At 46.4% G+C, this 21,165-nt stretch overlaps 1 protein-coding gene across 2 annotated transcripts in view; it reads right to left on the bottom strand.

The window, feature by feature from the left end:
• Lmpt (four and a half LIM domains protein limpet) overlaps positions 1-21,165 on the bottom strand; it is a 423,205-nt gene that overhangs the window by 165,720 nt on the left and 236,320 nt on the right. For both annotated transcript variants that reach the window (XM_050171203.3, XM_050171202.3), the window contains exons 3-4: positions 11,057-11,234; positions 8,422-8,655 (exon numbers count right to left, since the gene is read on the bottom strand). In XM_050171203.3, the coding sequence (XP_050027160.2) occupies positions 8,422-8,655; positions 11,057-11,234 (412 nt within the window). The remainder of the gene's footprint in view (positions 1-8,421; positions 8,656-11,056; positions 11,235-21,165) is intronic.

The raw sequence follows: 21,165 nt of genomic DNA, 5'->3' as shown, positions 1-21,165 counted from the left end.
TGATCTGTGGAAGAACCACAGCAAGCCACGACTACGGCAGAGCCACGCTACCCATTGCACGAACAAAAGCAAGGAAAAGCCACCTTCGCGATATCGCATATAGAGAACGGGCGAGAAAATCCGCAAAGGCGCAAGCGATGGTGCCTGTCACGAAGCCACTGAGATTGGCTGTTCAGTAGAATTACATGTAATATTTTTAGCTCCTTTTACCTGGAGTTAGACAAAAAAAAATGGATTCGTTCTGTATCCCGAACTTTCTTTGTGCGTGCATTTTTGTGCCCTACACCATCCAACCAAAAGGTTGTTGATTCGTTCAGGCGGTAATTCCGTTTAAGCGATTTCCGGTTACCGAGATTCTATTGCACCTATACACGTGCATTAAAATTTAGATCGTATATAGTGCGGTGAAATATAAAGTTCAAATAGGCGTTTAACAATGAAGCTAAATTTGTAATCGCTAATAATATCCCCTCGAGTTCCGAAAGTCTGTAACATAAAGACTGCTCCATTTTATTTTCCCAGGAGCGGCGAATATACATCGTGCATTTGTTTATCGTGCACCCGGCGAAGCGCGTGCACATAACGCGTTTGTCATATTCACTTACGTTGGCAATCAATCTACTTCGGTTACTCGGTTCGTACGAAAAATCGCGTCTTGCGAACGACGTTGCAACAGGCTAAGTGTACATCGTCACGTCGTGCTGTTTCGGCGGTCCGGCTAGCGGTGCGCCACTATGGAGCAAACTGACTCTTCGAACGCGACAAGCATGCGACACGTTGCGTAAGTCGGCACTATGGCCGATGATTTAGTTGCCTCACGATGAACCCTTGGCTTTGGACTTGAAAGCCACTGTCATTTAGACTCAGTGCGTGTGTTGTGTAATGAAGTCCCTAAAGAATCTTTCCCTGTTCACTTGCGTCAGGAAGTCGCGACACTTAGCTGGACGCTTCCCGCTAATAAGAGGGAAGCGTTAAGGATGACGTAAGAAAGATTTTCAGGGTGAATGCCAACGTAATTCAGATAAACTGTAACAGTTCCTCGATGTCAAAGGGGAGGGGAAGGAGGAAGGGGTTCGAAGATGGGATAGACTTTCTCTGCATAACATCAATGTTCATAATCCGGCCGCAGTGGAGGTCATATTTCGACGCAAAGCCTGCCCATCAAAGCGATGTTCACCGCGCGCTGTACTTTCACGCGCAGCTTTCGTAAGACGCATTCAGGCAACGCTGCCTTCTCCTTCTTCTCTATTATTATTATTTTTTTTTATGCGCTAAATCTCTCACGTATTTACTCAACTTACGAAAGCCGTATTCCCTAGCAAAACGGTCCAAACACCGTCGTATCCTGAGCGACGGTGGTTTATGAGTGCCGCGATGTATCCGCACAGCGATTGGTGGAGCGTCGTAGAATGCCACGGGCCTCAGCTTAGTCGCTCAGGCCTTCGCCCGGCATTAGCTGCAACACGCGAAGTTACTCTGAGTGTGCGAGCGAGAATTCACTAACTGACAAGATCCATTAGCTCGCGAAACGTTGCGCCATCGCTTTAATGTCGCTCAGTAAGATAGCTATACCTGTTCGACTGCTTCTCCGCCGTGAAGTACCGGTCGCCTAATGTTATTTGGAGTTCGCTGCAGTTTTAGCTTATGCACATTGCCGCATTTGATACCGATTAAAAGGCGGCTCATGCGCACGCATGCTAAGAGCAGCAGCATTTCGGAGTCAAGTCCTGTTGTGATGCAACGTGCGCGCAATAAATGAAATAAACCGGCACCTATTCGCGCTATAGGAACGAACGCAGTGCGAGCAAATCCTGCTATTGAGTTAGGAGCACTGAAATGAAGGGGAGGAGGGAGGGGGAGAGAATGGGCAAATTAAGTGAAGGCTTGCAGATTGGCTGGTCAAGGCTTTATTTAACATTTATGTTAAATAAAGCCTTGCACCTAACATTTATGTTCGTCTGTCATACACTTGTCATACTATGCCAGTTTTGGTACATACCAAGTTCATTTAACATATATGTTAAATATTAAATAAAGCCTTGCACCTAACATTTATGTTCGTCTGTCATACACTTGTCATACTATGCCAGTTTTGGTACATACCAAGTTAACGAAACGACCATCAGAGCACCAAGACGTAGGCGGCTTTTTCATGACCTACATGACATGCATGTCATGACATTCATGTCATGACCTATCATTTATGTTCGTCATACACTCTTGTCATGCTATGTCAATTTGGTAGATACCAAAAAGTAGGCGGCTGTTTCATGACCTACATGACACGTATGTCATGACATTCATGTCATGACCTATCATTTATGTTCGTCATACACTTCTGTCATACTGTGCCAATTTTGGTATATACTGGTTAATGAAACGACAATGAGATGACCAAGACGTAGGCGGCTAGATAGATAGATACTGTCACAGCGACAAATGTTCGCCAATAAATGCTTCGCATTTAAAAGTTTAACGCGTGGTTCTTTCATGGCTTTTTATCGCTACATGTACCTTGGTTATTTGCTTTTCTTTTCTGTTTTTGTTTAGATTCGCTTGCGCTGTGTGATGAGGTGGCTGGCCAGCGCGCGTGCGGCAGGTGCGCTAGCTTTATTTGAGCGGTGGTTGAGTATGACGAGGCTGATAATACGGTCGCGAGCATCCTCGCTTGAAAGCGATCCGCGATGGGTACAGAGTCTTGGTGCACCGGGCGCTATAGCTTCGTGTGCGCTGAGTTCTCACCACTTATTTCACCTGGGAGCACAAGGCAGCACGAAGGTCAATTCGCTCGCTGCTGCTGCCGCGCATCCTCACTGCAGCGTTTTGACAGCGAGTGCGCACAGTCATTGAGGCAGATGAGTTCATGTTTGCCTGCGCGCGCGTGGCACCATGCATGTGAATTTATCTAGTAAGCAAAAGTGTATACGGCTGATAAAACTACTATCCTTACTTCGCATGGATCTCTAATAATTTCACACTACAATCCATGCTTCACTTTTCGGCGTAAACTTCCAGAACTTTTTTGCATAAATATCGCGTGTCATTAAATTTCGCGACATTTTTCGATTGCCAAATTCGCGTAATGCAAGGGCACGTGAAAATAAAAAGTCCTATAGTATGTGCTCACACAGGTTCGTCTTGTCTCGTATTTCCTCGCCTCCTGTTAACGCTACTCGATTCAACATAGCCGTACATCGGCGGTGTTTCCAATCGTCTAGCATACTTGTACGTGTGGCGCACGTCATACGACGCCTGAACCTATACAGGAAACGCGGCGAATAGAATTTTACGATTCGTACTTCGAACACACCGTGTCCGCACTGGCTACATCGTGGTTCAACGCCCGCGTAAAACGTCGCGCACGCAGTCTCATTACAGGCGCCGGACGCTCGTTCGCGTTTTTGCTTGCAGACCGCCTCCCAAACGCGTGAGATATCTCCGAAGGTTGACGGCCACCCAGCAACGAATAGTGCGCTCACTTGGTGCGGGGCAACGCAAACATAATTTGGCAAACTTGCATAGGATGGCAAGAACGCACCGCTTGTCCTATTTCAGAACGTGTGCTTTGGGGCCCCGCCCTTCCATCCTCGTCGCTTTTTCCGTTGTTTAAAGCACGTACAGTACATAATGTCGTACGCACCCCACTGTGGCACGGCCAGTATTTGCAGTCTCGCTTTTTCAGCGACCTATCCGCAAAAAGTTGACTATAAAAAACTTACTAGAAGGCACTCTGGCGCCGGGGCGTAGCCAGGAGATGAAGGCGGGGAGGCACAATGAGCCCGAGACCCCCCCCCCCCCCCCCCCGCACCTCTTCCCAGAAATTTTTGTGAGCAGGTATAACTGGCCAGAAAACGACGTCGACAACACTCAGGACAAAACATAGTAGGAACACGGAAAAGATGTCTCTAAACGGGAGGCCAAATCAGTTTGCTGCATGAAAGTTAGCAAGGCTCTATGGGGCTGGTCGCGCTGAGCAGCACTCCCTCTCGGAAACAGGCAATCGTCAAGGGTCCTACACTTGAGTACAATCAGTCCATATTCCTTAATTAGCAGTGCACGTTGTGTGATGAATGCAAAGAGCCCTGTAGTAAACCAGATGGCGTTAGTGTCAAGCTAGTCAGCTGTTTGTAGAAAGTATACGAGTCGAAAAAACGAAGGTAGAAGGCCAGGAGCAGGTGGAGCAGCCTTTCAGAGGTCAGTGCAATGTATGCGCACGCCATGTTGTGGACACTGCTTGTGCACTGTTTGTACAATGAATCTTAAGATTGTTGAGGAGCAGGTTACTGTTTTCCATAGAGGTCGATTAATAAGTTGTTGTTTTTTTTTTCACTTTTCTGGTGTGAAATTGCAGTTCATATGTCTTGACGCTCAAAAAAAAAAAAAAGAGACTGCAAAGCCATTAAAAAAAAAAAAAATCGACCAGTACTTAAATTGTGTCCAATACATCATACTGCTAGCGATTTCGGTTGTGTATGTAGGTATCTGAAGGCCACGCAAAAGAAATGCCCCTGAAAGTTGGGAATTAGCAGCGTTCTAATAAACTTGTCAGTGTATAACGTGTAGATGACGTTGGCAGCTTGCTAATGGGACACAAAATCATTTTATGAACTTTCAGGGGGGCAGTCATATTAGACAGGTGCATATGTATCACTTGGTCTTGTTCCACTGCACAACAAAATGGCAAAGTCATACCTGTATCATTCTCAGACCATAGCCTAGTTACATTTACCCTAGGATCCAAACTGAAACAGAGAAAATTTGGGGAGACTTAACACTATAAACTCCTAGATGACGTTAATCCGTAACAAATTGAAACTTGTTAAAAACGTAAAGAAAGTTTCTCTTGACACTTGCGCAGAGAACCTATATCTACAGGTGGGAAAATTTTAAAAGCAAGAGTGAAATGAAGGAAGGAGGAAAGAGAAAAGCAGAAGGCAGGGAGGTTAACCAGAATAACGTCCAGTTGGCTACCCAACACCGGGGGGAGGGGAAAGGGGAAAACAAAGATGACAGGGAGAGAGAAAGGAGGGAAGTAAAGAAGGAAGTTAGCGGTTAGTTCACTGACGCGTGTGGTTTAATAGAAATTACATTAATAGTCACAGACGTTCACAGAAGCCCGTCGTCCTCAAGAAGCACAAAAGCGCTTTCAGCGCTTTGTGGGCAGACGAGCGAAGGGGACGGTGTTCCAGCAGCACCTGCACAGAAAGCGGCCGATTGTCCAGTTTTTGGAGAGCGTTAGCAAGTTCTTGTCTTTCTGGGGCATATCGTAGACACAGCAGGTTGTCGATATTTTCTTCGGTGCCGCAGACCTCGCACGCTGCACTATCGGTCACTCCAATTAATGTAGAGTATGCCTTCGTGAAGGCAACTCCTAACCAAAGGCGACTGAGAAGCGTAGCTTAACGTCGAGGAGGTCCGAGCTGAGGTCGGAGTTGCAGTGAGAGTTTTAATCGATGCAGTCGTGCAAGTCCTAAGTTTGGCGGGTTCCACTCGGTCAGCGAGAGACTGCGTGCCAGGTGTCGAAGTTGCCTTGCGGCGTCTGTCCTCGAAAGCGGAATTGGAACGCTGCGCTCTTCTTGATGTGCTGTGCGAGCAGCGTTATCGGCAGCATCATTGCCACTGAGTCAACAATGGCCAGGTGCCCATTGAAAAACGACCTCGTGACCTTTTTGTTGGACGTGATGGTGAAGTTTCACGATTTCGTATGTCAGCTGTTCGTGACATCCGCGTCGGAGAACTGAATGCGTGCACCGTAATGCCGATCTTTAGTCAGAGAACAGAGCCCATTTTCTAGGTCTTTCAGCATCAATGGATTCCAGTGCACGACGCAGAGCCGTTTGTTCTGCCACTGTTGACGTCGTGACATGCGATGTGTTGAACCGCAGTGTTATTCCTCACGTTGGTATAACCGCCGCACCACCAGAACTGGACGACGTAGTCGATTCATCGGTATAGATGTGCACGTGGTTGCTGTACTTTTCATGCAAGAGGAGTAAGCTCAGTTGTTTTAGAGCAGGGGCCGGTAGATCTGTCTTATTCTGTAGTCCTGTAATCATTATATGTACTTGCGGACGGCTCAAACACCACGTAGAAAACACTGGATTGGCCGCAAGTGCGTACTCTGAAGTAAAGGAGTCACTATGTGCACTGACAGTAGCGCTAAATGTCGAGTAGGGCCTTTCAGCAGTGAGGCTCACCAGGTGGTGGGAAGGGGTCCTAGCATAATGTCTGAGATGCATACGCATTGTCTCAACGGTAATGTGCGTCGTGATTGTGTAATCCTGCGCAATGGCACTGGTTTCAGCCGTTGATGCACCGCGTGGTAAGCCAAGACATATCTTAAGGGCTTGGGCTTGAATGCTCTGAATCGTACGCAGGTAAGTCTTGCAGGTGTTGGATATTGCAGGCAGGTTGTACCATAGGAAGCCAACGAGCAACGGTATCTATACACGCTATGTTACAGCTGTACAGCGTAATGAAAGATAGTGAAAGAGCAAGCGTCCTTAGGTATAAGGAAAAACAGAACGCGAAAGAACTGTGGTGCCAGCTGGAGCTTTTTATGAATTTGGAAAATGCGCAGCATGGTTTCTTTATAAACCACATTAAGACAGAGAAAAGAAAGCTTGAAACTATCAATGAAAATAAGTACAAATAAGCTGTCAATGCAGCACGGATTCAGCGATTATGGTTGGTTGACAGACGCCCTAAACGGCCACTGGAGGATGAAAAGAGTTATGCCACCAAAAAACTAAGTACGTAAAGTACTATACAGAAACGGAGAGACAACCGATTCTGATGGATAGAGCGTGCTTTCGTCGAACGGTATCAAGACTTAGTGGAACAGTAGCGGCTGGGAGAGGAAGCCTTTGAGGTAATTTTTTTTTACAATTGATGTCAGACAGGAGAGAGTGCGAAAGCTAGTCTTGAGGCACTGAACAATTTGTGTGAGATGAAAAGTTCGATTGAAGAGCTAGGCTCAGAAATATCTCCAGGTCCTGATAGGCTAAGTGCAAAGCTTCTACACAAAGCTGTTAAATGTGTATTAAGCCAGGCGCTGCACTGTGTTATAAAGGAAGTGTGTGAATCGAAACAACTGCCAATTACTTCCAGAGCTGCTCAGGTTGTGGTAACACAAGAGACCGAATATCCAGCTGAGTTGTTGCTGGTAGGCTCTCACCAAGCGGTAAGCCTTACGATTGTAGACTATAATATCTTTATGAAAATTTTAGCCAGCAGGCTACAGAGCGTAACTAAAGCTTTGGTCGGGCCGCGTCAAAGGTGCCGTATCAAGAGTCCCACCATTTGCACCAACGTACATGTGGCAAGAGGCACAGTAGAGTGCTGGGACGCTTTCACAGGCCGAGTTGCAATGTTGCAGGTAGACGTGGCGAAAGATTTTGAACGAATGGGACATAAAATTATCATGGTTGTTTCACTCAGTGAATACTTGAAACGTTATTCTAAATGAAGTAAAAATGGCATATTCGGAGTGTACAATGCGAATAATTTTTACAAAACAGACAAAGTGTATTAGCGCAATTATATGTAAGGCAGGGCTATCCATTGGTATCGCCTTTGATTTTTGATTGGTACTTCGAGCAATTCTGCTTAATTAATGGTGACTAAAAGGGAAAGTATCCGTGGCTATGCTGTCAAGACGCCCTGAGGGAACCGGGTCGATAACCAACCGTCGGACATTTATTTTTTAAGAGAGCCATGCGATATCGGTTAGATATCAGGACAACAAAATGGAGTTAGCAGGCTAAAATGCTAATCGCATAAATATTTCAGAACATCTAAATGTTCTGCGGATCTTGCAATTATTTCACCCCACCTTACCTGTCGCAATTTCGAGACACACCGAATCGCGGCTCCTAAATCCAAACGGCACCCTTGGGCGAAAGAAACCTTGATTATGTAGTGTGTAGTCATTCGGCTAAACCTTGAGAGGCCAACGTCTCGGACACACAAAACAATGCTATGCGCACAGAGTTACCAACAAAGGTGAGCATTTTAAGCAACTCACGCGCTGCTGCATCCAACAAAGGGCGAAAATTATAGTTATCTCGAACGCTTTACATGATGCCATGAGATGCGAGATCGTCAACGTGGCAATTCATAGTTCGTACTGGGCGAAAAGTGTGCGAATATAAATATATTCTTTGGTGCTATAAAACATCCGCATCTGTGTTAGATATTTCGATTTTAGGTGCCAAATGTTGGGAAACTAACTTTGGATTTTGGAAGAATTCTTAAGTGTCATTCAAATGTTTCTTTTTTTCTTCAACCAAGTAAAAATTGAAGCTATAGGCTGAGATACGGAGAGGGTGTTAGATATAGAAGTCTAAAAGTGCTGAGTTTTATGAATGTTACCTCCCATTTACAGTGTACAATATAGTCGCGCGCAGTTGCGATCCGTACCAGCGTCTTGTCGAGGGCCTCCCTGACGTAACCGATGTCGAGGGCGATCTCGTTGCGAGCGTTGACGAAGTCCTCGAAAGCCCGATGGCACTCCCGCTCCAGGAACTTGCAGTAGGCCAGCGCCAGGTCCTGTTTGGGCAGCTGCACGATGAGCTGCCGGTCGCGGTACTTCTCCCCCGGGCTGCCCAGCCTCGGCACCTTGTGGTTCGGCAGCTGAGCAAAGTACTCCTCGATCTGCAGAGCGGAGAACACTCAAGTGGCACAAGTGCGTGAGCTAGCCCTGGCGTGCTTATGAGATTCCTGTATGCGTGGGCAAATCAGCGAAGGTGCCACGCGGCAGCCCTCTGAGACTTTATTACGCTTCGCCAGCACAAGGTTATAGCTACAGCTATTCCCTGAAAGTAGCCGACGCTCATGCAAATGGTCCCAAGTTCTAACGCGATCAGCATTCTTTGGGCAGTTCAGCCAGTTTGCATTAGGTATGTAACCTATTTCACATGCCCAGTGACCAAAGTTGTCTACTAACTTGGGACACTGGGTATGTTGCTGGCTGCTATGCTGCCGAGAAGACATGGGACCCTGGGCATTTGCCCGAATGGACAACATGCTGCTGGGTGCTGCCTGGCCTAATAGATCAGGGTGCAACCTCTCGGCAACATTAAATAAACATTGAATGACAATGCCAGTCCCGATGTGACTTTTGGCATTAGGCACTTCCAGTTTGTGATGTCTATTATGTTGATTTGATTGTACGCATTTTCATATACGTTTTTCAATTTGTGCGATGCTGAAACCCGGTAGTGAAAAACGAAAAAAAAAAAAGAATTGTGGCCTAATGGTTATAGCATCGGGCTGCTGTGCTGAAAGTAAAATGATCAATTCCACCGTCGCCAGCGCAATTGGTTCCTGTCCCGCCACAAACGAGGCGGGACAGGAACCTACCTACCTATTACTGCAGAGCGCCTGGAATTAGGTCCAGAATGATTCGCATTAACAGAGACGTCCCAAAGCGTCACTGTGGCTATGAGAGACGCCGCAGTGAGGACACCAGATACTGTATACTGTACCGTACCGACAATGTTGAATGGAGAAAAAACGCAAACAGCACGAACAAAGAAACAGCGAACACACAAGCGAGAGAAAGGGTTCAACGTGAAGGCACAAAACAATAAGCCCCGACTTCAGGCATTGCTGCTGTACCTGTAGGTGCCTTTCTGCCTGTTCCCGTTCAAGGACAAAACTGTTCAACGTGCTTCTCATGTGCCATTCGTAAGTGCTCCCTTCCGCGGATAACAGCGGCTCGCACGAAGCAACTACAGTTAGACGCCTTTCTGCAGACGATTTCCCATGAAAATTATGAACGGCGAAATAAAAACGAACAGGCAGCGCGATATTCGGTATTCCATTTAAGGCACAAGTCACCGCTCGTTCCCTCTCGCTCTTCCTTTGGATGGCACGTGTAGTTGGTAATGGGAAGTACTGACAGGCTCATCCCTGGCTTTTCTTCCGTCGGTCGCCGTGGTTGTCGTCCGGGTATCTTTCGCGTCCTAACGAATCTCTGCACCATGCACGCCAAACCGGTCGTGCGCAAGTGTTCGATGCTGACGTCATGCGCTCTCTCTCTCGTACATAGCACATGTAGCGTATAGTTCAGCGCCGCGCGTGTTTGTGAGGGAGTTCCCTCGTTCACTTAGCGCTGATGTGTCGTTTTCCAGATGACGTTGGCCGTTCTACCACACATACACTGGGTGTTCAGAGGGCACGCATTAGTCTTTTTCGAAGCAAGCGCAAACAGAGAAATGAGTTGAATCACGTGGACGTCGCTATGATGCTGCTGCTAAATGTCGTCGCACAACCGCTACGAGAGAACAGGGGCAACAACGGGAGTTAAAAGCAAGGTGAGAGCGGCGGTATGGTCTGGCTCCTGCCCAGTGCGCCGAGGAACAAGCGAGACCAGAACGTGACCCCACCATAAACATTGCACCGAACTTGTCTCACTGAGAGTGCGGTCACTTCCCGCACAAGGTGCGCATAGCACTGCATGCAACAATATTTGGAACTCTCACATTTCGAGGATCGCTTAAAACGTCTTCCTGGCGTGGTGTCGCGGTGTTTTAGCAGAGGCGAAGTGCCGCAAAAGAGGAGAAAAAAGCAAGCATCCACACGAGCAACTAGAGAGGTAATACACGAGTGAAATACGGATAAAACAATAACGTTAAAACTTTTAAAGCCCGCATACAATATCATTTCCGGGAAAATTATAATAACTCGTCTACCTTTATTTCTTGCCTTGCAGATTACATTTCCACAAAAAAAAAGTGTTATTTAGGTAGCCCTTTTCACAACTGAAAGCTTGCTCCAACGTATGAAAACACTACAATAAGATTCGTGTTAAGTTTCCCGCGTTTAGGCCTATATCAGAATTGCAAGATACGAAACTCAACGTAGCAAAAAAAATGATACTTGGGCATTGAAGGACTAATCACATACGCTGTGCGATCGAATGTTTCGCGCTGACTCAAATTTCGTCATACCGGAGAATCTTGGTACTAATTTTTTCTTTTTTTGTACGTCACTGAAGTAATGAGACGCGCAGTGCACCCGCCCACATGGGGTATTGTTTGGCTACTCGTACCTTCGCACTAGATAGTCCCGGTGGCACCCAGGAGTATCCCTCCTGCAGCGTCTTCTCCTTGGAAGTATGCTGCGAAGGGTCGGACGCCTTGATGCCGATGCGGTCGCGCACGTTGACGAACTCTTCGTGGTACACATCGTGCGATTCTCGGGGGCACTTGCAGTTGTTGCACACTTTCCTGCACAGCAAAGAAAGCGCAAACGCGCTTAGTGGTCACTCCTGGGGTCAGCGCCACGACCGCACTCGACTCGAAGACATGCAGTCTATGACCTCGCCGACGCAGGCGCGGTACCAACGTAAGAATCGAGTCACACTTATACAGTTTGGGGTACCACGTATTACTGCCAAATGTCGCATCTTATTTGCGGCTGTAAATAGGCTACCATGAAACGATCGATTTATAAATTGCCCCCCCGTTATTTCGTTTGGTTCCTGGTATCAGGCTGGTTTGGCTCCTGGTATCACAGGAGTCGCTGTAAGAAAACTTGGGTCGACTTAGCGCCGGTCTTTATGCTCAGAATTTATTGCCGTGTCACTTTGAGGCACTGTTTAAATTGCTTCTATCTGACGGTTCAGCCCTTCCTACGTAGTTAGACACACAAGATTCAAATGACACATCAATGCATCCTGTCACTATCGCATTCCCTAGAGCCGCCCTTCCCCAACTCCAGAATACATTCATCAATCAGGGCCCAGTGAAGGTGTGTCACATTCGAGCGGGAGATTTACAAATCCAAAACTCAGTCGTCTGCGCACTGACAAGTCCTGAATAAGGTTAGCCGTGTTTTATTCGATGTAATCATATAGGTCATTTCATAAAGGCAACATCGAAGACAGGGCTTGCATGTACTCTATTGATAGCAGTGCTATGACTTTATTTTTTCTGCAGCTGCAACGGGTAGCCAGCACTATTCCTTGATGACCTCCGTGCGTCGTCGTGTTCATAAAGTAAAACAAAAGAAAGAAAGAAAGAAAGAAAGAAAGAAAGAAAGAAAGAAAGAAAGAAAGAAAGAAAGAAAGAAAGAAAGCTTTACTAAGTCACCCTTAACCTTCTCAGCGTTTTTTTTTTTTAATGACTGCCTCTCCTTTGCGCATTGGTGAACCGAAGCCGATGATGTCCAAGGGCAACCGCAGCTGAACTATATGCACTTTACTGAAATAGAGGTGAGACGGAGTTTCATAACAAAACCCTTCGTTAATTCATGTGATCTATTTCGGCAGCAGATAAATATCGAACGCCGTGTCTCCGAAAAAAAAAGTTGTATAGCCAGACAAGTTAAGCAGTGATAATGACAACTTGTGCAACACTGGCTGGTTTCACTCTTCCAAACTCGCAGCGCTCCATACAATATCAGCGGCAGGAGTGACATCAGCTAATTATTAAAAACAGCGTGCTTCTATTCAAGCTCCAGTTAAAACCACATGTATGCACTCCTATACAGAAGGTCAACTATTTATATTTCGCTATTTCGACGGTATGCAGCCTGCAGACGTAGTTTGCATTTCGTGTATAGACTGTCTAGACTATATGCGCTAAAATACACGTTATTCGTGTCGCATGGGGCGATTCAATATTAGACGCTAAGTTTCCAAACATTACCACCAAGTCAATACCGGCTGAGGCGGTCGCATTCCGATGCGCGCGTACGCAAAAAATGTTCCTGTACGTGCAAAGTGCACGTTGCGAAACCTCATGTGGCCAAAATTATTACAGTCTTCCACTACGGCATCCCTCGTAACCCATCGTGCAGTTTTATAACGTTAACCCCCACAATGTCTTTCTTTAAGTACTTTGGCGCCAAGTCGCAGATATCTTTTTTTTTTAAGGCTCGCCATCGGTTTCTACAATGACACTTAGTTCACACAGAACGCTGTAAAGTTTAAAAGCCCTGAAAATATATGTGCGAGGCCACCACACAGTGTGCACTCCAAATCCACAATAAACCCAGCTGAGATAAAGTTGTAGTTGTAGTGCAGACACGTTTTTACGCACGTGAGAAAGCAGTTTCTTTTTTTTTTACAGACTTGTTTCCCTTTACCTTAAAGCTCGAACTACAACTTCACGACAGCAGCCCGTAAACGAGCGCGGGCCGATATCGAGAGAACGCAGTTTTCTTTTTTTGTTATCACTGGCTTTGAATATTGTTTTGGCTGATTGATTGACTGACTAACTGATTTATTTATTTATTTGATTGATTGATTGATTGATTGATTGATTGATTGATTGATTGATTGATTGATTGATTGATTGATTGATTGATTGATTGATTGATTGATTGATTGATTGATTGATTGATTGATTGATTGATTGATTGATTGATTGATTGATTGATTGAGTTTTTGACGTAAGGGTTAGGGATGGCCAAAAAGCGCCAAGAACTCGTATCATGAACTTGATAGTGTGGTTAATGACAAAGGGCATATGCGACATGGCTCTATAGTGGCTTGAAAAAAATTCACTGTAATGTGCATAAAATATATATGGATTAAAGATATGATAATGATACATAGGCTGCACTATGAAATGCTAGACGTAAATAAAAGCTAAGCTTCAAAGGGGTGATCTACTAAAATGTGTCCCTGTCAGCAGCGCAACTGCCTCATCAGGGCACTTTGAAAGCAAAGATCTGCAGGCGTGCTTCGTAAAAAAACACTACCATGGCAACAGCGGCCTCTGGATAGAGGCCGAGTTACAAATTTCTTGGGCTAATTTAATTCAAAGTTGATTTTGTGATGAATACCGGTTCCTTATCCCAACAAAATTGCTGGATGAAGACGAATATGTTGTCTGTAAGCTAAAGAAAGTGTTTATTTTTTTCTGATTCTTCTTTTTCGCGTCTGCTTCAAAGCACCCTCGTAAGACGTGGAAGCCAGTCAACCTCTCCCTACAGTTACCACAGATGGGAGGTATTTCACCAGTGAGCAGCTGGTTGTATAAACCATACGTGCATGATAGCTATTCTCAAGCAAGTTAGGAGGACATCGGCTTCCCGTGATTTGGCTGTTGATGGCTAAATCCCTAAACTCGGTTTAATTAGGTGTAGCTTATGAAACGTTTCAGCATCCCATAGGTGTTTCCTGTAGCTTCTCAGTTTGCACGAATGGCTTCGAATCTATGGTTGCCACACCTATGAAAGCGCTAGCTACGAGCTTTTGTTGCTATGGGCGTAGCAAGCTAGTTCATCGACACGCATATTACCCTCGATGCCCGTGTAGCCAGAAACCTGGCATATTACGATACGTTGTTCAGATGCATAAATAGTGCACAGGAGAGAATATATTTAAATAATTACACTGCCTTTACGCTTTTGTTGCCTCATTAAAGCCTTGACTACGCTTAATAAGTCTGTAAGTGCAATTGCCTTCTCTAATTTATTTGCATGATATGGTGCACCATCCGACAATAGCGCATAAGCCGCAGCCGTAAAGATGCTTGTTAGTGGGTGCAGACCATCGTATTCCGAAAATGATGGACCGACGACCTGCGTAACACACGCCGGCATGCGACTTTGATGTGTCGGTGTGAAATTCCGGGCATTATCCGGGCAATGAGTGCCTCTGCGGCGTGCTTTGTGACCTTGATAAACGATATAGCACATTCTTTTAGCTGCTACTGCCACGGCGATAGCAGTTTTGATGGAAGCATTAAACAATTTAGGTAGAAGTGGGAACGCCATTTCTTCACTGGGCATCCTCAAATGCAGAGAAAAGGGCTCCCTAAGTGTGGACCGATTACTAAACGGCATTGCACAAGACAGATCGTTTACGGTTGTGCAAACAAGCATGTTCAGTATCTTAATGTACGAGGGGAGATCAAAAAGCTTTGCAACTTGGCTATAACCAAATATCTGACAGTGATCTCTTTCTACCTTTTGTTTCGGCCATCTCGGCAGCCTAGCAAGGTCTGACTATCAAGCCCTCCAGTTCGTTACTTGGTCTGCTGATATCAGTCAATCGAACATTTTATTCATTTATTTTATTTATTTATGCATACTGCAGCCCAACTGTGCTATCGCAGGAATCGGTTCGCACACTGAATATAACAACAAAACATTTTTCTGCACAAATCAACTTCAACAACGTAAGGATCATGTTAATTGCAAAATAAAAGATACAATGAGTAATAATAAACACAGCCTGAATCAAGTTAACTTATAGAAAGAAAGAGAGACAGAGAGAGAGAGATAAAGAGAGAGATAAAGAGGAAAGGCAGCGAGGTTAACCAGATATCAGTCTCCGGTTTGCTACCCTACACTGGAAAAAGAGGACACAGAGGAAAGCGTTAAAAAAAACATGCACACACGGAGGCACACACACACACAAGAGGCGTTCCAGTGAAAGACGTACACAAAGGCCGGTAGATCGCAAAAAGCTCAATAGTGCTAGCACGGCCTTCTGTGAAAGAAGGTCCTTTCGATGGTGTAAAATTTTTTTTTTCCGATAGCGTTAGGTTGTCCAGCTGGTCAAGTTCGTGGCGAAGGCATGCCCTCTGTGAACTGTACTGCGGGAAAGTGCACAAAATATGGTCATTCGATTATTTATGGCCGCAGTGGTCACATGTTGAGGTGTCGGTCATCCCTATGCGGAATGCATAGGCTTTGGTAAAGGCAACGCCCAACCACAGTCGATATAAAAACGTGGCGTTTTTCCAACAGCATACACAATCTCGGAAGGGAACAGCAGTTTACGATAGGTAGCGAGGCACTGGAAGTGGTAAGAGAATACATCTACTTAGGACAGGTAGTGACTGCTGATCCAGATCATGAGAGTGAAATAATCAGAAGAATAAGAATGGGCTGGGGTGCGTTTGGCAGGCATTCGCAGATCATGAACAGCAGGTTGCCATTATCCCGCAAGAGAAAAGTGTATAACAGCTGTGTCTTACCAGTACTCACGTACGGGGCAGAAACCTGGAGGCTTACGAAAAGGGTTCTACTTAAATTGAGGACGACGCAACGAGCTATGGAAAGAAAAATGATAGGTGTAACGTTAAGGGATAAGAAAAGAGCAGATTGGGTGAGGGAACAAACGCGCGTTAATGACATCTTAGTTGAAATCAAGAAAAAGAAATGGGCATGGGCAGGACATGTAATGAGGAGGGAAGATAACCGATGGTCATTAAGGGTTACGGACTGGATTCCGAGGGAAGGGAAGCGTAGCAGGGGGCGACAGAAAGTTAGGTGGGCAGATGAGATTAGGAAGTTTGGAGGGTCAACATGGCCACAATTAGTACATGACCGGGGTAGTTGGAGAAGTATGGGAGAGGCCTTTGCCCTGCAGTGGGCGTAATCAGGCTGATGATGATGATGATGATGATGACACATGGCTCATCTTGTTGCAAACATTTGCTCTGGTGTGCTTTTGTCTTTAGGCAACCAGCTCGAGCCTCAAATAGCCTTTGTGTTATCGCACAGATTTCCCCTTCTAACTTCCTTCCTGTCATTCTTTAAATCTTCATGATCTTTTTTTTTGTTTCGATTATTTCCATCAAATTTACTGGCTCTGTTTCTCTAACTTCCTTTTTGATGACTCCTGGTTGTCTATTTACACTTTCAACTACCGTGCACTTAGTTCCCAACTTTCTTGACTGCTTCCTCGATTCTGTGTCCACGTTTTTAAGGTACATATATGAATGCACTTTAGCCGCCCAATTATTTTTACCCATGTTCCTGAGTCTTTCTTCAAACTAATTGTTATCTGCGCTTCTATGACTTCAAACAAGGCCCAACCAATCCCACGCTGCACTGTCTCATTTGTGGTTGTACCGTGGGCTTCCAAGCCAACCGATCTACAGATCTTAGTTAACTTCCAACCGCGACAAGATATCCGATTTTAAGCACAGAATGGCATTTGCAAGCGTAAGCGCTAACACCGTTATTCCTCTCTAGATTCCACTCACTACCTCATAGTTATTGTAGCCACAAAGTACTCTGCGTTTCATCATTGATGCTTTCCGCGTTCCCTTTATTTTCAGATTATCTTGATGGGCGCTTGCGTAAGCCTTTCTCCCGTTTTTTTATGGTGTTCATATTGCTTGATTATGGGCACGACTTGGTGCTTAATTGATACCACGTAATTACTCACCTCTTCGTTAAGGATCATAATTCCTGATTTCTCTCTGCTAAACGTAAGGCCTAAATTTGTCGCTGCGTCGCCACACATATTCTCAAGTCTCTGTAACTCTCTTGCACTATCAGCTAACAGCATGGCACTATATCGATCGCATGCATCAGCCCAGGGACCTTCCGTCGCAACCTTTGCCCATTACCAATGTAAGATAAATCTAACCCTAATTTACTGCCTTCCAGTCATCTATGACCTTAACATATCGTACATGATAAGATCGCCACCTGGCTCCATCTTGTTGCAACAAATGAGAGAAGCCTGACGCTCAGTTAGATTAAATTGATGGTTTCTCGAGGCTAAAGATACCGGGGCCGCTTGTTGTTTCAGCTGCCAAATTTTCCACCGTTCGAAGCCAACGAAGTAAACGGAGACACCTGGCCCGTGGAGTATTCCCCAATAAGCACGTCCTGATACATTCTTCAGAACGACTTCTGCGTTAGCAACGAAGCTGTCTATCCAAGGAAACCATACGAATTTCCCAGCACGTTCTTGCAAACATTAATTTTGGGGCCAGTGTCGGCCTTCCTTTCGGTGCAGACGGCACACTTAAGACGTCGATTTCACCGCGTTCAAAGGCGGAACTGCTTCGCGCAATAAAGTCCACGCGCGACTAGAAGGTCCAGGTACCAGAACGCGTGCCGGCGCAGCTGCCCCCCCCCCCCCCCCCTTTGGCACAATCGCTCGCGCGTAATAATGCTCGGCTTTAGCGGACGAGATTAACGAATTGCAGAGAAGCTCCGGGAAGCGCTCTTCTTGGTCAAGGCCGTCCCTCTTGCGCAAGCGACGGCGCGCAGTGTCCTTCTGTCGGCCTCTTCGCATCTCTGTAGGTTGTGCGCCAATGCATGCTACTTGAGCCGCACGTGCCGTGCATTTAAAGCTCAGCGCGCGCTGCGCTTTGAGGCTGCCAAAAGAATATTACGAGGAACCGAGCTCAGCGCAAGTCTGCTTCTTTCCGGTGTTCTCGCGGTTGTTGTTTAAGTAGTAGTATTGGATTTTCCAATTAACTAGCGTTTAAAGAACATTTGGATTATATGAAAAAGTTTTGCCGGAGAGAGTGAAGCACTGCTATGCATAGGTGATTCAACAAGAACTAGAGCAAGGTGTCGCAGTGCAGATTAAAACTGCAGTCGGCCTCTGTGCGTCTGGTTTTTTACTGGCCGCCTCGAGCGCATCCAGGACGCCAGTCAGGCTAGGTTCTTTCTTTTTCTGTATTGTTTTCTAATTTTCTGCCTTTTTGAACAGCGAGGGTCGCTGCGGATACGTCCTTTCTCACGCCGCATGCCTATCCATGCAGGTAGAGAGCTGTTAACAATAGACATACAGGCACTAGACTGCCGCAATACACCATGCCGGATCTAATAAAGGAAACGAAACACAAACCAGATATTCATATGTTCAGTTGCATAGTATCATTGTCTCGCGAGAATAAGGACGTCGGACTGTTTCCCACACCTCTCTTTCTTTTTCGTGTATTTTTATTTTATTTTTATTTTCTATTTCGCTCACCTCCGAAAGCCTCTGCACATTTACGAAGCGCTGACTACGGTGTTACTATTTTATTTTAAGACCACACAGCCCTAGACCTCGAAACCTCGTTTCCGTTCACCATCGCCTCACTGCGGTTGTTCGGGCGCCATCCAGGGCTCCAAGTCGAACCCTCTCATGTCGCGAAGCCCCCCTCTTCTACCCCCCCCCCCCTTGTCGCTTCCAGGGAGGCCGCGCACTCGCTGCAACTGACCTCGTAAAACGCTGGCCGTAGTTTCATCCACCGACCCCGTTCGTTCGCGAGATTATCGCCGTGAACGGGATTACATTTGCCGCATCGGAGACATCCGCCAAGCGCGTCGTTCCTCGCACGGAGGTCGGAACAAGTATACGAAGTAACATGGACTGGGCTCCGAAATCGCGGCCCGAGGACACAGCGACGCTGTCTAGCGGGTCTGTCGTATAACACGTTCGCGCTTTGTGCCCAGGATCACTGTTAGCCAACAGCGTGATTGCGAATGCGAGCACAAAGACGCATGTCATATCTTTTTAATCTTTTTAGAATGGCCTCAGCATGAGACGCCATGTCATGGGCAGAAATCGCCGCTAATGGCCTGAGATCGGAGACCATTCAGACCGTCTCCAAGCGACGGCGAACATTATATTGGTTCTGTGGAGCTACGTGGCGCTTGCATATCCTTAAAGCTTGGTACATGATAGTTGGGATACCCTGTATATACAACACGCATGTGTACGTTGGCCATATATGTACAGTATGCTATATGTGTATGTCATATGAACTGTACGTTTTATGTTTATGTTGCAGATACAAGGGGACTGGCGCGCGAAAGCGCCATATGTGAAAAAAATTCAGAGCCATTCCACTCCGTGAAGGTGGATGACCAGCGGAGCTGCATATAACTACAAACAAACGAAAATAAAAGGAGGAGGAGGAGGAGGAGGAGACAAAGGCGAGGAAAGACAGGGAGGTTAGCCAGTGTAAGTACCGGCTGGCTACCCTGTGCTGGGGAAAGGGTTAAACGGAATAAAAGGAGAAAGAAGAAGAGGAAAAAAATGGAAAAAACAAAATTCACACAGTAACGCGAAACTACGCGCTACAACGTTCAAAGGCGGTCGCACAATTCGCATGTCCTTAAAAACTTTTCAACAAAGCCCTTAAGGCCTTGAGTGCCGAAGCCCGTCTGGAACAATGTCCTAGAGCTTTTTCCTCTGTAAAGGGGTGATTGTCCCGTTTTGCGAGAGTGGTCACAAGCACTTTTCTTCGCACTGCGTAACGGGGACAGTCACAAAGGAGGTGTTCAATCGTCTCCTCGCAGCCGCAGGTGTCACAAGTAGGGCTGTCGGCCATTCCAATGCGGAATGAATAGGAGTTCGTGAATACCACGCCAAGCCACAGGCGGCACAGAAGTGTTGCTTCCACTCGTGGCAACCCTGGTTGTAGGCGGAGTTGCAGACGTGGATCCAATTTGTGGAGACGTGCGTTCGTGAATTCACTGGTGTTCGACAGATTCTGTGTAAGCTCGCGGGCGAGGGAGCGAAGACTTGTGGCTGCATCTGTTCTTGACAGCGGTATGGGTATAATCTGGGCACCATCATGAGCCGACCGGGCAGCGTCATCCGCACTGTCATTTCCTGAAATTCCGCAGTGACCCGGTATCCACTGGTAGATGATGTTGTGTCCCTTGTGGATTGCGTAATGGTGGAGTAGTCGGATGTCTGCGACTAATTGCACATTTGGTCCGTGGTTGAAAGGGGACAGCAGACACTGGAGAGCTGCCTTTGAATCACGAAAGATGGACCATGAACTGTGGTGATTTGGGACCAATAAACTCCAGAGCAGCACGGATAGCTGCGAGTTCAGCAGCCATCGACGATGTAACGTGAGACCTCTTGAATTTGATAGTGACAGATTGAGCGGGAAGTACCACTGCTACAGCTGAACTTTTAAAGGAGACAGAACCGTCCGTGTAAACGTGGGTGCGCTCGTTGTGTTTGTCATGTAGGAATGAAAGAACGGTTTGTTTGAGGGCGAAAGATGACATCTCCGTTTTCTTTTTTATGCCGGGAATAACAAGAAGGGCCTGGAGTGGATGCAGGCACCACAGCGGTAGAGATGGTCGTACTGCAGGTGTGAAGTTTGACGGTAGACTTCCGTGGTTGGCGGCAATAATTCTGCCGAACGCTGAACGAGGTCGAGCGGCAGGAAGGGAGGCGAGATGATGCGATGGAAGTCGGGCGAAGTGCCTGATGTGCATCCTTAAAGAGTCGACATGAATATACGTATTGATAGGATGGTCATGCGCGATGGATATTGTTGCTGCCGTTGATGCACAGCTGGGAAGGCCAAGACAAATTCGCAGAGCTTGAGCTTGTACAGACTGGAGGGATCAGACGTTGGTCTTACCAGTCCCACCTAGTACAGGAAAGCTGTAGCGTAGGAGACCCAGGAACAGTACGTTACAGAGTTGGAGCATTGC

Source organism: Dermacentor andersoni, chromosome 6 (genome assembly GCF_023375885.2).
Source record: "Dermacentor andersoni chromosome 6, qqDerAnde1_hic_scaffold, whole genome shotgun sequence".
Taxonomy (NCBI): Eukaryota; Metazoa; Arthropoda; class Arachnida; order Ixodida; family Ixodidae; genus Dermacentor; species Dermacentor andersoni.
Note: the sequence above shows the minus strand (reverse complement) of the source record. Positions and strands in the feature narration are given on the sequence as shown.